Source organism: Triticum dicoccoides, chromosome 7A (assembly GCF_002162155.2).
Source record: "Triticum dicoccoides isolate Atlit2015 ecotype Zavitan chromosome 7A, WEW_v2.0, whole genome shotgun sequence".
NCBI classification, from domain to species: domain Eukaryota; kingdom Viridiplantae; phylum Streptophyta; class Magnoliopsida; order Poales; family Poaceae; genus Triticum; species Triticum dicoccoides.
In genome coordinates, this window is record NC_041392.1 from 153,996,146 (window position 1) to 154,009,947 (window position 13,802).

Below are 13,802 nucleotides of genomic sequence, written 5' to 3' on the forward strand. Positions count from 1 at the left end.
AGCGCGGAGCGGTGCCGTGGCGAGGGCGAGGCTGGGGCGGCGAGGACGTGGCTGGGCGGCGGCGAGCTCGCGGCGAGGCGGGGGTTCGCGCGGGGCGGCCTTGCAGGCTGGGGACGAAGCGGGGCGGACGGTTTGAGATTTCACATGCCTTATGCGCGTTGGGTGCAGATGCCCCATATGTCTGTGCGCCTCTCAGACGTCCGCCAAATCACACCTCAAACGGACAAAAGCGGGCGTCCGAATGGATCACGCGGTGGAGTTGGCCTTACTCTCACTGTGACTAGTCTGAGCCAGATGGGAGAGAGCGAACTTGCTTGTCCGGTAGCGCGCCACGAGCAACACGACGGGGCGCATCCAATTCGGGAGGTGGAAAAGCTCTCGTACTGCACGTGCTGGCGCAACCACCCCTCGAACCGTGTGCTTGCGCCGGTTCCGGTGGCCGGTGGGTGGCCGGTGCCGGTGCCCATCAGCCACCACGGCCACAAAAGCCGGAAATCAAACGCCGACCACGACTCCCTCCGCCCCCACGCCCGCCTCGTCTTGGCATCTTCCCAGCCCCTCGCCCACGAGCGCGACCTCCCTGCTTGCCCACCTACGATCGTGACAGGCGGGCTCCACGTCGGCGCGGCAACGCGAGTGCGGCACAGGTCCCACATGTCATCTTCACAAGCCACCTAACGTGCCGGTGCCTCCTCGGGAACTCCACTCGCCTAGTATACGCTTGGGCAAAGGCGCCCCCCTTGCGCGCCGACGCGCACAACTGGAAAAGCAGCCTCGAAAAGCCAAAAAAAGGCGCACGCAGCCGCATGGCCGGCGACGGCGAGGGGGCCGCCGCCTTTGCGGCGGCGAAGGCGGAGTGGCTCGGCGGGTCTGGTGGCCTGCCGCTGCTGCGGTGGTGGCGCGCGTCGGGCGGCGGCGAGCTGCTGCGGGGCTGGGACGCGGTGCGCGCCGGGGCCGTGGCGCCGGCGCTCGCGGCGGTGTCGGGCGCGTGCCTCGCCATGTCGGCCATGCTGCTCGCCGAGGCCGTGTTCATGGCCGCCGCCAGCCTCGTGCGGCGCCGCCCCGAGCGGCGGTACAGCGCGGGCCCGCTCGGCGCCCAGGACGGCGAGGACGAGGAGCGCGGCCTCCTCGGCTACCCCATGGTGCTCGTCCAAATCCCCATGTACAACGAGAGAGAGGTACGCGTGGGTATTCCTGTAATTAAGTAGCTGTTCGTGTACACATACACGTATACGTACGTTATACTGCCTCGTTTCATCCTTCGTAAAAATGCGCTATACCTCGATTTGCCTCTTGTGATGGGCGCAGGTGTACAAGCTTTCGATTGGAGCAGCGTGCGGGCTGTCGTGGCCGTCGGATAGGGTCATCGTACAGGTTCTGGACGATTCCACGGATCCAACGATCAAGGTAAAAAGGCCTATTGCGCGTTGAACCAGTAGTACTATAGCGCTGTAGTACTTGTCGACATTTGGAAAGTAGCTGTACTTTTGGCCTTTCCAATTCATGGCTGTCGAAAAATGTGGTAGACTAATGCAACTGAGACATTTTGGTACGGCGAACTCGATTAAGAAACAGGGTAGCTTTCTTTTCCATAGCAGAGACTGGATGACCGGGAGAGGATACCTGTTGCAGCAGTTTATAGACAAATGCAAAATTAGTTGAGCCTTTGGGTAGAAATAAGTACTCGTACATATTAGTTTGAGTTCTTTGATTCGGTAGTGGTACTGATTTTGCTGTTGGCTTGCTGTGTGCTTTCAATAGGATCTGGTGGAGCTGGAATGCAAAATTTGGGCTAAGAAAGGCAAGAACGTAAAATACGAGGTCAGAAACAATCGAGAAGGATACAAGGCTGGTGCACTGAAAGAGGGGATGCTGCATGCTTATGTCCAACAGTGTGATTTCCTCGCTGTATTTGATGCCGATTTCCAACCGGAACCCGACTTCCTCATGAGAACCATCCCATATCTCGCACGTAATCCACAAATTGCTCTTGTTCAAGCACGCTGGGAGTTCGGTAAGCCTGGAAACCAGTCAAATTTACTCCTTCCGTTTTTATTTACTCCACATATTAGCTTTGACCTAAGTCAAACTTTATAAAGGTTGACCAAGTTTATAGGAAATAATATAAACTTTCACAATAACAAATATATATATATATATATATATACATGATGTGAAAATATATTTAATGATGATTTAATGGTATTAATTTGCTACTGTGGATGTTAATAATTTTGTGTATAAACTTGATCAAAGTTTGACTTGAGACAAAACTAATATGTGGAGTAAATAAAAACAAAGGGTGTACCTTCATTCTTAGTTCATCTGGTTAGCAATACTATTCTCTGACAATGCTACTAGCAAATCTGTAATCCACCTTGCTGTAGTAAGTAACATGGCACCAATCTTATGTTATGTAGGAGATGAGCAAAAACCACCGTTTCATGTCCATGTTAAGTAAGGCTGACAATAAGAACCGCCAAACTGGAGAAAAAAGGATAAAATCTGACTATATTTTGTAAAGGAAATATAATAATAGACCTTTTATGATGCACAACAAGTTACATTAACCGAGTAGGATTTATCTGTCTGATGCATCTCTTGTTCCAATTGACAGGAAACTTGCTGACTGGCATTTTGGGACGATTTTGCAGTTAATCCCAATGAATGCCTGATGACAAGGATACAAAAGATGACACTAGATTATCACTTTAAAGTAGAGCAGGAGGCAGGTTCATCCACATTTGCCTTCTTTGGTTTTAATGGTATAACAGCCAGCTTTCCTATTATCAATTCAACCCTCCGCAACCCTGTAGGATTAATTATTTAACTCCAGGAACTGCTTGTTTTAAAAACTTCAGGAACTGCTGGGGTATGGAGAATTTCTGCCATCAAGGAAGCTGGGGGCTGGGATGATCGAACCACAGTTGAAGACATGGATTTGGCAGTCAGAGCAGGCTTGAAAGGATGGAAATTTGTCTATGTTGGCGATGTCAAGGTAGGTTAGTCATGGTACTAACATACTCATATGGATTCAATCTTTATGCCAAACTATATTGTTTATACGTTTTTACATTTGAAAAATAATTAACAATTCTAAAATAGAAAATAAGATGTAATCTTGAGAGAAGCAGGGTGACTTGTTTTTTTTTTCTAGTGGCCAACCAACCTGGGTTGACCACCATCTTTACAATATTTTACACGTGACGTGATGTAACTCGATTATTACTGGAACACAGGTAAAAAGTGAACTGCCAAGCAATCTGAAGGCATATCGCCGTCAACAGCACCGTTGGACATGTGGGGCAGCAAATTTATTCCGAAAGATGGGAGCAGAGATATTGCTTACTAAGGTAATCCCACTTGTTATGTTAGCACACACAATCAAGTAGTGTTTGCATGAAACAAATCTAGTGATGTTATGCCTCATGATAGGTGATATATTTTGGTCTCGTATGCATGAGCATCGAGCCGGGGGTGCCTTTATGTTAAAAAAACAATATGCATGAGCTTGAAATTTATTTTTGTAGACGTTTCGTACCCTGGTTTTTGTGCATAATCTGAATGTCCGATTAAATCATTACTCTTATGTTTCCTTTTTGGTGTTTATCTGACATCATCTAGATCCTGAGCAGGAGGTGTCACTTTGGTGGAAGCTTTATTTGCTATACAGCTTCTTCTTGGTGAGGAAGGTTGTTGCTCATGTGCTACCTTTCGTGCTCTACTGTGTAGTGATCCCATTTTCGGTGCTAATTCCTGAGATCAAAATTCCTGCTTGGGGGGTGGTTTATATTCCAACAGCAATAACCATTCTATACGCCGTCCGAAATCCAAGGTTTGATGCTTTCAGAAGAGTTTGTTAATTAGCATGAATATGTCCATGCCAGATAGGAAATGTTGGTTCCTAACTCGCTGTTTCGCAGTTCTATCCACTTCATACCATTCTGGATCCTCTTTGAGAATGTCATGTCTTTTCACCGAACAAAGGCAACGTTCATCGGTTTGCTGGAGTTGGGAAGCGTAAACGAGTGGGTGGTCACGGAGAAGCTTGGCAGTGTAAGCAATACAAAGCCAGTGCCTCAGATACTTGAAAGGCCTCGCTGCAGGTTTTGGGACAGGTAAAAGATAACTGAACCTGTGTACCTCCAAGTGTCATAGATATTTTTTTCCATACAATCCAAGAATGGATCGGGCTCCACTATCAAAAGATAATGGAACAAACATAAAACAGCATTTTGGCGCAACAAAAGAAACTAGAAAGTAGGGTTCATATCAGCTCATGAGAGCAATACCCCCTCCTGCCGCATGCACCGCTAGCAGGGAAAACTGAGACTAAAACTCGTAACGAAAAGTAAAGCCAACCCAGCAGAAGAGAGAATTTTATCTTACAAGGGGGAAAACCACACCCCAAACATCAGCACATGCAAGTGCACACCCCATTCATAGCATCCAAGAAGCTGGGTCTCCAAGTTTTTAGTCCTCATCCATTGCTTGGGTCACATTTTTTGCGTCTTCCTTATCATTATTGCCAGTTCCTCCAGCAATCATCAGAGCAGCCTTTCCTTGCTCCCTTCTTCCATCATCATGATGCTCCAGCGTCGTCCTTTGAGGAGCAGCAGCACTTTGTTCCAGCATTGCACGATCACCATCATTCTGGAGAGCTTCCCAATAGTATAGTTTATAAAGGACACAACATAACAAATGAATTCAGCAGATGATCTAACTAGCTTAAATTCAAAACAAGCTCTATTTCTGAGCTTCCAAAGTGCCAACAATGCAGGTTTCTACTATAAGGCAGATAATGTGGAATCCACCAAAAGTACTGGGGGAAGCACCCAGGTCTATCCCCAGCACCAATAGTTCATGTTGTCCTTTGTGGCAATGGCATTGTGCCATATAAGGCACAACCAAAATTTAACTTTCAAGGGCAGTTTTGTTTTCCAGAGATGTCTAAATGATCTATCAGGACCAGCATCAGAAAGGTATATACATTGGCTCATGCAACTGTCTGCTTTGTTTATTATTCAGCCATCTTCTAAATGTCATATTCCAACCAGTGTTAGCCATTTGCTTAACTGTCTTCTTCTGTTCATTCGAACAGATCAGGAAAGGTAGATAGAAGAGGCTTGTCACTGCACCATTTGTGTCCCCAAAAGTCAGTTTGTTTTCCATTGCCAACCATCATCTTTTTCCCTTTGAGATACAAGTCTTTGATTTTGATCGGATCAGCCCAACATGGTGAATAATTCACTGTGCTATGAAGTTGATATATCCCTCCATCAATCTTATATTTTTTTCTCGCTATCTTCTGCACATCCCTTCTCTGGATTTAAGATTCCACCACCACTTACATAGTAAGCTGACATTAAATCTTTCCAAATTATGAATACCCCAGCCCACCTTTCTTCTTGGGTGTGCACACCACTGGCCACCTAACCATATGATATTTTCTTTTTTTTTTACTGGATCCCTGCCTTTCTGAAATTCTGATATGATCAATGTTATCATTGCTCTTGCAGATGGACAGTGTCAGAACTTCTGTTTGCTGTGTTCCTTTTCGTTTGTGCGACCTACAACTTGGTGTATGGAAGCGACTTCTATTTCATCTATATATATCTGCAGGCTATAACATTTATCATTGTGGGCACTGGTTTCTGCGGAACCTCTAACTCATAGCAGCCATAACAACTGATCCAACCACGGGAACTATATCTTCACTGTAGGCATGATGTAACAACCTTTTTTTCTAGGGAATATTTTCTATGTAATAACCTCATCCCTTTTGCCGTGAATAGCATCAGGCGAAGCGCAGCTGCCTTCTAGAAACAGGCTGGTGGAAATCTAAAACGTCATTTCCATGTAACAACTTTCCACTGTTATTGTACTTTTGCTCTCTTTTTTTGCAGGGTACTTTTGCTCTTACATTTACCGGGATTTTGGGAATACAATCACATTGTACCACTAAACAGGTTATTGGACAGAACAACATTTTTCGGGTAACATTGGTTTGGAATATGATTGTTGTGCCTATGTGTTTCTCTGTGAGCAACTTGTATCTCCTGTCGTTGCTTATTCCTGATAATAATTTGAGGGCTTGCTTGTCTGACAACATGAGAATAATAGACTCTACTTGTCAATCCCATATGTTAGCTTATTTGGGTTCATTGGACCCCTTTCCATGTTTCATCTCTCAATTAGTATCGAATTCAATATTTGACTCCCAACTCTATAGCAGATATTCTTGATCCTGTGTATGTTTGGTCTCTCACTCCATTGAAACCATTTTTAATGATAAAGGTCGCAATTTTGCACATTGGATGTACAGTGGCCACAAAGAGTTAAAAAAACCCAGGAAAAACAGGAGAGAAAAAACAAATGTTTGGTAATAAAATAGATCAAATATTTGATGATATTTTTTCAAAGTACTAATTTAAGAAAATTGGGGCAGTGCAAATTTAGAAAATAAAAAATGTGCTTAAATTTAAAATGTATATGTAAATTTTTAAAAGGAAAATTTAGAAGAACGACAGGGAAAGAGAAAATAAATATCATCAAATATTGGGCAAACAATAGGAAATTTACAACAAAAAATGGGATACACTAGAGAAGCTAGAAGCCACTAACAAAATCTTAAGTAAAAAGGTTAGAATAAGGCCATAGAATCCTTTTGAACTTTTCCATATTTTTCATATATGCAATTTCATTTTTTAAAACCATAGAATCCTCGTTAACTTTTATGGTCTAATATTTTTCATTCATGTATTTTTTTATTTTTTATTTTTCTATCATTTTTAGACTCGATTGGAAAGTAAAATAGAGGAGTATCCGGCCAAGTAAAGTTAGCGGAGTAAACTTTTACTCCTGGTCGCACCTAGCTGATCTACTAAACTTAGTGGAGAAAAAAATTGCATAAGTTTTTTTTGTCCTAGCCGCGTGAATTTCAAACACTTCACAATATATATCATCAAACATTCAAATTAAAACATGCATAACATAGCCATTAACAAGCATATAGTTTCATCGACCATGATTTTCAAATTAAAACATGCATAGTTCATCCAAAAGGCATTACTTCAAACACTAAGTTTGATTCAAAATCACCACAAACATAGTGTTATGTTGTGGATTGAGGTCATTCTATGGCATGCACGAACTCAAACAACGTCCTCGGCGAAGAAATCACCACCGCTGCCACCGTGCACATGGCGACAACCACCACCAGTCCACCACCATTCCGAAGAGAAACTTCCATTTGGGTCAAGATCTACCCTTAGGTGAGCTTCCAATACTTTCTTCTGGTTTCATCCATTTGTGCTTGGATTCATGAACATGATAACATGATTTCAGCTTTCTTGGCATCACGAAGCCTCTCCTATGAAGTTTTTCTTACCTTGTTGGCACTCCCTCGAGCACTTGGCGGCCGCGGCCCTTTTTGCTGGTTGTGGTGGACGGACGCGCCGGAGCAGTGGTGATGACCCACAAGTATAGGGGATCTATCATAGTCCTTTCGATAAGTAAGAGTGTCGAACCCAACGGGGACCAGAAGGAAATGACAATCGGTTTTCAGTAAGGTATTCTATGCAAGCACTGAAATTATCGGTAACAGATAGTTGTGTGATAAGATAATTTGTAATGGGTAACAAGTAACAAAAGTAAACAAGGTGCAGCAAGGTGGCCCAATCCTTTTTGTAGCAAAGGACAAGCCTGGACGAACTCTTATATAAAGCAAAGTGCTCCCGAGGACACATGGGAATTATTGTCAAGCTAGTTTTCATCATGCTCATATGGTTCGCGTTCGTTACTTTGATAATTTGATATGTGGATGGACCAGTGCTTGGGTGCTGCCCTTCCTTGGACAAGCCTCCCACTTATGATTAACCCCTCTCGCAAGCATCCGCAACAACTAAAGAAGAATTAAGATAAATCTAACCATAGCATGAAACATATGGATCCAAATCAGCCCCTTACGAAGCAACGCATAAACTAGGGTTTAAGCTTCTGTCACTCTAGCAACCCATCATCTACTTATTACTTCCTAATGCCTTCCCATAGGTCCAAATCATGGTGAAGTGTCATGTAGTCGACGTTCACATAACACCACTAGAGGAAAGACAACATACGTCTCATCAAAATATCGAATGAATATCAAATTCACATGATTACTTATGACAAGACTTCTCCCATGTCCTCAGGAACAAACGTAACTACTCACAAAGCATATTCATGTTCATAATCAGAGGATTATTAATTATCATTAAGGATGTGAACATATGATCTTCCACCAAATAAACCAACTAGCATTAACTACAAGGAGTAATCAACACTACTAGCAACACACATGTACCAATCTAAGGTTTTAAGGTAGAGACCGGATACAAGAGATGAACTAGGGTTTGAGAGGAGATGGTGCTGGTGAAGATGTTGATGGAGATTGACACCCTCTCGATGAGAGGATCGTTGGTGATGACGATGGCGATGAATTCCCCCTCCCGGAGGGATGTTTCCCCGGCAGAACAGCTCTGCCGGAGCCCTAGATTGGTCCTGCCCAAGTTCCGCCTTGAGACGGCGGCGCTTCGTCCCGAAAGCTTCGTCCTCATTTTTTCCAGGTCAAAACACACCATATAGCAGAAGATGGGCGTTGGGGGCTTGCCAGGTGGCCCACAAGGCCGGAGGGTGCCCCCAGGGGGGTAGGGCGCGCCCTCCACCCTTGTGGATGGTAGGTGCCCCCCTCTGGTGCTTTCTTCGCCCAATATTTTTTATATATTCCAAAAATATTCTCCATGAAGTTTCAGGACTTTTAAAGTTGTGCAGAATAGGTCTCTAATATTTGCTCCTTTTCCAGTCCAGAATTCCAGCTGCCGGCATTCTCCCTCTTCACGTAAACCTTATAAAATAAGAGAGAATATGCATAAGTATTGTGATATAATGAGTAATAACAACCCATAATGCAATAAATATCAATAAAGCATGATGCAAAATGGACGTATCAACTCCCCCAAGCTTAGACCTCACTTGTCCTCAAGCGAAAGCCAAAATCGAAAAATATGTCCAAATGCTTAGAGATAGAGGTGTCGATAAAATAAAATACGGACATGAGGGCATCATGACCATCTTTAGAACAACAACATATAATGCCATATAATTTCTTATGCTAAAGTAACAATTCATTCACAAAATAAAGTATGAATCAGAAACTTCATTGAAAACTAACAAACTATGATCTCAGTCATTGAAGCAATTGCAATTTATCATAACATCAGAAAGAGCCAATTCAAGAGCTTTTCAGGAAGTCCACATACTCAACTATCATTTAATCTTTCACAATTGCTAACACCTACGCGATACTTATGGGTTCAAAGCTTCAATCGGATACAAAGAAAGATAGGAGCTTATAGTTTCGCCTCCCAACCCTTTACCTCAAGGGTAATGTCAACAATAATACTTTATGATAACCTACATCTGAGTGGATATATATATATCCGGATCTCTCCAACACACAGTGCTTGCCAAAGGAAAAAGTGTAAAAACGAAAGGTGATGATCACCACGACTCTTGTATAAGGGTAGAAGATAAAAGTAAAAGATAGGCCCTTTGCAGAGGGAAGCAGAGGTTGTCATGCACTTTTATGGTTGGATGCACAAAATCTTAATGCAAAAGAATGTCACTTTATATTGCCGCTTGTGATAAACACCTTTATTATGCAGTCCGTCCCTTTTATTTCTTCCATATCATAAGTTTGTATAAAGCTTATTTTCTTCACACTAATAGATCATACATATTTAGAGAGCAATTTTTATTACTTGCACCGATGACAACTTACTTGAAGGATCTTACTCAATCCATAGGTAGGTATGGTGGACTCCAATGGCAAAACTGGTTTAAGGGATTTTTGGAAGCACACGTAGTATCTCTACTTGGTGCAAAGAATATGGCTAGCATGAGAGGGAAAGGCAAGCTCAACATGTTGGATGATCCATGACAATATAACTTCTATTCGGATATAAGAAAACATAACCCATTATGTTGTCAGTTCTAAAAAAAACCATTATGTTGTCTTCCTTGTCTAACATCAACTTTTTAGCATGTCATATTTTAATGAGTGCTCACAATTACAAAATATGTCCAAGATAGTATATTTATATGTGAAGCCTCTCTTTCTTTATTACTTCCTATTAATTGCAACAATGACCAAAACTATGTTTGTCAACTCTCAACAATTTTTATTCATCATACTCTTTACATGTGAAGTCATTACTCTCCATAAGATCAATATATGATCTTTTTATTTCTTTTTATTACTTGTTTCCTTTAATTTAACTCCCTCAAGATCATGGCAAAAAAAGTAAAGCCTTCAACTCAAAACTACTCTTTATTATATATAACTCACGGACTCGATTACATAGATAGAGATCGAAACAAAACTCAAAGCTAGATCATACTAAAACTTTATTCTACTAGATCAAGATATAACCAAAAGGATTGAACTAAGAAAAACGATAAAGGTAAAGGTGTGATGGTGATACAATACCGGTGCATCTCCCCCAATCTTGGCAGCTGCCAAGGGGAGTGCCCGTACCCATGTATTTATGTCTCTTTCTTCTAAGGTGATGGTGACGATGGAGTTGTTGATGAAGTGGTGCCACACCTCAAGCGCAGGAGGTACTCCAATCTACGAATGATGCTCTGGAGGGTGATGATATGCTCTTGCAACAGAATATTTTCACAAGTGAGATACTTATTTTGCACATGAGCTATTTCAATGATCTTAAAAGCTTCAATTTCAGTAGGGGTAAGATGATTTTAGTATGGTTGAAGGATGTCTTCTTCTTTTGCCGTCGAAACTTGATCTCCCGCATCCTTCTTGATCTTATCACCCTCATTGGTTTCTGAAGGAAATATGCCCTAGAGGCAATAATAAAGTTATTATTTATTTCCTTATATCATGATAAATGTTTATTATTCATGCTAGAATTGTATTAACCGGAAACATAATACTTGTGTGAATACATAGACAAACAGAGTGTCACTAGTATGCCTCTACTTGACTAGCTCGTTGATCAAAGATGATTATGTTTCCTAACCATAGACATGAGTTGTCATTTGATTAACGGGATCACATCATTAGGAGAATGATGTGATTGACTTGACCCATTCCGTTAGCTTAGCACTTGATCGTTTAGTTTGTTGCTATTGCTTTCTTCATGACTTATGCATGTTCCTATGACTATGAGATTATGCAACTCCCGTTTACCGGAGGAACACTTTGTGTGCTACCAAACGTCACAACGTAACTGGGTGATTATAAAGGTGCTTTACAGGTGTCTCCGAAGGTACTTGTTGGGTTGGCGTATTTTGAGATTAGGATTTGTCACTTCGATTGTCGGAGAGGTATCTCTGGGCCCACTCGGTAATACACATCACTTAAGCCTTGCAAGCATTGTAATTAATGAGTTAGTGCGGGATGATGTATTACGGAACGAGTAAAGAGACTTGTTGGTAACGAGATTGAACTAGGTATTGAGATGCCGACGATCGAATCTCGGGCAAGTAACATACCGATGACAAAGGGAACAACATATGTTGTTATGCGGTCTGACCGATAAAGATCTTCGTAGAATATGTGGGAGCCAATATGAGCATCCAGGTTCTGCTATTGGTTATTGACCGGAGACGTGTCTCGGTCATGTCTACATAGTTCTCGAACCCGTAGGGTCTGCACGCTTAACGTTTCGATGACAATTATATTATGAGTTTATATGTTTTGATGTGCCGAAGGTTGTTCGGAGTCCCGGATATGATAACGAACATGACAAGGAGTCTCTAAATGGTCGAGACATGAAGATTGATATATTGGAAGCCTATATTTGGATATCGGAAGTGTTCCGGGTGAAATCGGGATTTTACCGGAGTACCGGAGGGGTTACCGGAAACCCTCGGGGGTTAATGGGCCATAGTGGTCCTTTGTGGAGAAGAGGAGCGGCGGCCAGGGCAGAGCCGCGCGCCCCCCCTAGTCCGAATAGGACAAGGAGAGGGGGGCGGCGCCCCCCTTTCCTTCCTCTCTCCCTCCTCTTTCCCCCTCCACTCCTAATCCAACAAGGAAAAGAGAGGGAGTCCTACTCCCGGTGGGAGTAGGACTCCTCCTGGCACGCCCCCTCCTTGGGCAGGCCTTCTCCTCCCTTGCTCCTTTATATACGAGGGTAGGGGGCACCCCAAGACACAACAAGTTGATCTGTTGATCTCTCCCAGCCGTGTGCGGTGCCCTCCTCCACCATATTCCACCTTGGTCATATCGTAGTGGTGCTCAGGCGAAGCCCTGCGTCGGTAGCAACATCATCACCATCATCACACCATTGTGCTAATGGAACTCTCCCGTGAAGCTCTGCTGGATCCAAGTTCGCGGGACGTCATCGAGCTGAACGTGTGCTGAACTCGGAGGTGCCGTACGTTCGGTATTTGACTGGTCGGATCGTGAAGACATACGACTACATCAACCACGTTGTGCTAATGCTTCCTCTTTTGGTCTACGAGGGTACGTGGACACACTCTCCCCTCTCGTTGCTATGCATCACCATGATCTTGCGTGTGTGTAGGAATTTTTTTGAAATTACTACGTTCCCCAACAGTTTCCCCAAGTCCTTCTCTCTTCATCTCTATCTTCATCAGCCAAGCATCGCCGTCCCCATTGTTGGAGGAGGGGAAGACATGATGCCTGGCGTTGAAAACTCTGGCAGAAAACAACTCAAAACAAAAACAGGAGATATTGTCATGGTACGGTGGTCAAAACCTTCAGGAGATTATATAATGAATTTTTACCAACCATAAGAAGTATTGTGCAAGAAAACAGAGTCCAGAGGGCACACAAGGTGGCCACGAGGCAGGGGGCGCGCCTAGGGGGGTAGGGCGTGCCCTCCACCCTTGTGGATGCCTCATGTCTCTTTCGGACTACTTTTAATTTTCCTAATTTTTTTAAATATTCCAAAACAGAGAAAACTTGCTATTAGAACAATTTTAGAGTCAGTTTACTTACCGTACCACATACCTATTCCGTTTCGGAGTCTGAAACGTTCTGGAAAGTGTCCCTTATATACTCCTTCGTTGTTATGGTGTCAATTATATTGGTCTTAACATTTATGGGAGTACCTGAGATATAATGTTTGATTCTTTGACCGTTTACCACCTTCGGATTTGTGCCCTCAGCGTTGTTAATTTTGATGGCACCAGAACAATAGACCTCCTCGATAATGTAAGGACCTTCCCATTTAGAGAGAAGTTTTCGTGCAAAAAAACTTAAATGAGAGTTGTATAGAAAAACATGATCACCTACATTAAACTCACGCTTTTGTATCCTCTTGTCATGTCGTCTTTTACATTTTTTTTAAACAACTTGGCATTCTCATAGGCTTAGGTTCTCCATTCATCAAGCGAGCTAATGCCAAATAACCTCTTCTCACCGGCAAGTTTGAAACCATAGTTGAGCTCTTTAATAGCCCAATAAGATTTATGTTCTAGTTCAAGAGGTAACTAACATGCTTTTCCATAAACCATTTTATACGAAGACATACCCATAGGGTTTTTATAAGCAGTTATGTAAGCCCATAATGCATCATCCAATTTCTTAGACCAATTCTCTCTAGATCTATTAACAATCTTTTGCAAGATCAATTTAATCTCTCTATTGCTCAATTCTACTTGACCACTAGACCGAAGGTGATATGGAGATGCAATTCTATGGTTGACATCATACGTAATTAGCAAGCATTTTACAAAAAGCACCATGAATAAAATGTGAACCACCATCAGTC

At 42.8% G+C, this 13,802-nt stretch overlaps 1 protein-coding gene across 4 annotated transcripts; it reads left to right on the top strand.

Moving 5' to 3' along the window:
* Positions 1-755: 755 nt before the first annotated feature.
* Positions 756-6,032, top strand: LOC119330057 (probable glucomannan 4-beta-mannosyltransferase 3). Of its 4 annotated transcripts, none has more exons than XR_005159867.1 (11): positions 756-1,178; positions 1,309-1,407; positions 1,762-2,014; positions 2,655-2,765; positions 2,862-2,998; positions 3,240-3,353; positions 3,636-3,835; positions 3,924-4,118; positions 4,781-4,839; positions 4,932-4,982; positions 5,520-5,655. XR_005159867.1 is itself a non-coding variant. In XM_037603168.1 (9 exons), exons 1-9 carry the CDS (start codon positions 807-809, stop codon positions 5,674-5,676), a joined length of 1,638 nt encoding a protein of 545 aa, XP_037459065.1. In that variant the 5' UTR covers positions 758-806; the 3' UTR covers positions 5,677-6,032. The 4 variants fall into 4 exon arrangements, 1 of the variants encoding a protein (XP_037459065.1); XR_005159866.1 differs by adding an exon at positions 5,102-5,155 and having other exon boundaries at positions 4,781-4,982; positions 5,520-5,643; XR_005159865.1 differs by having other exon boundaries at positions 4,781-4,982.
* Positions 6,033-13,802: the final 7,770 nt, after the last annotated feature.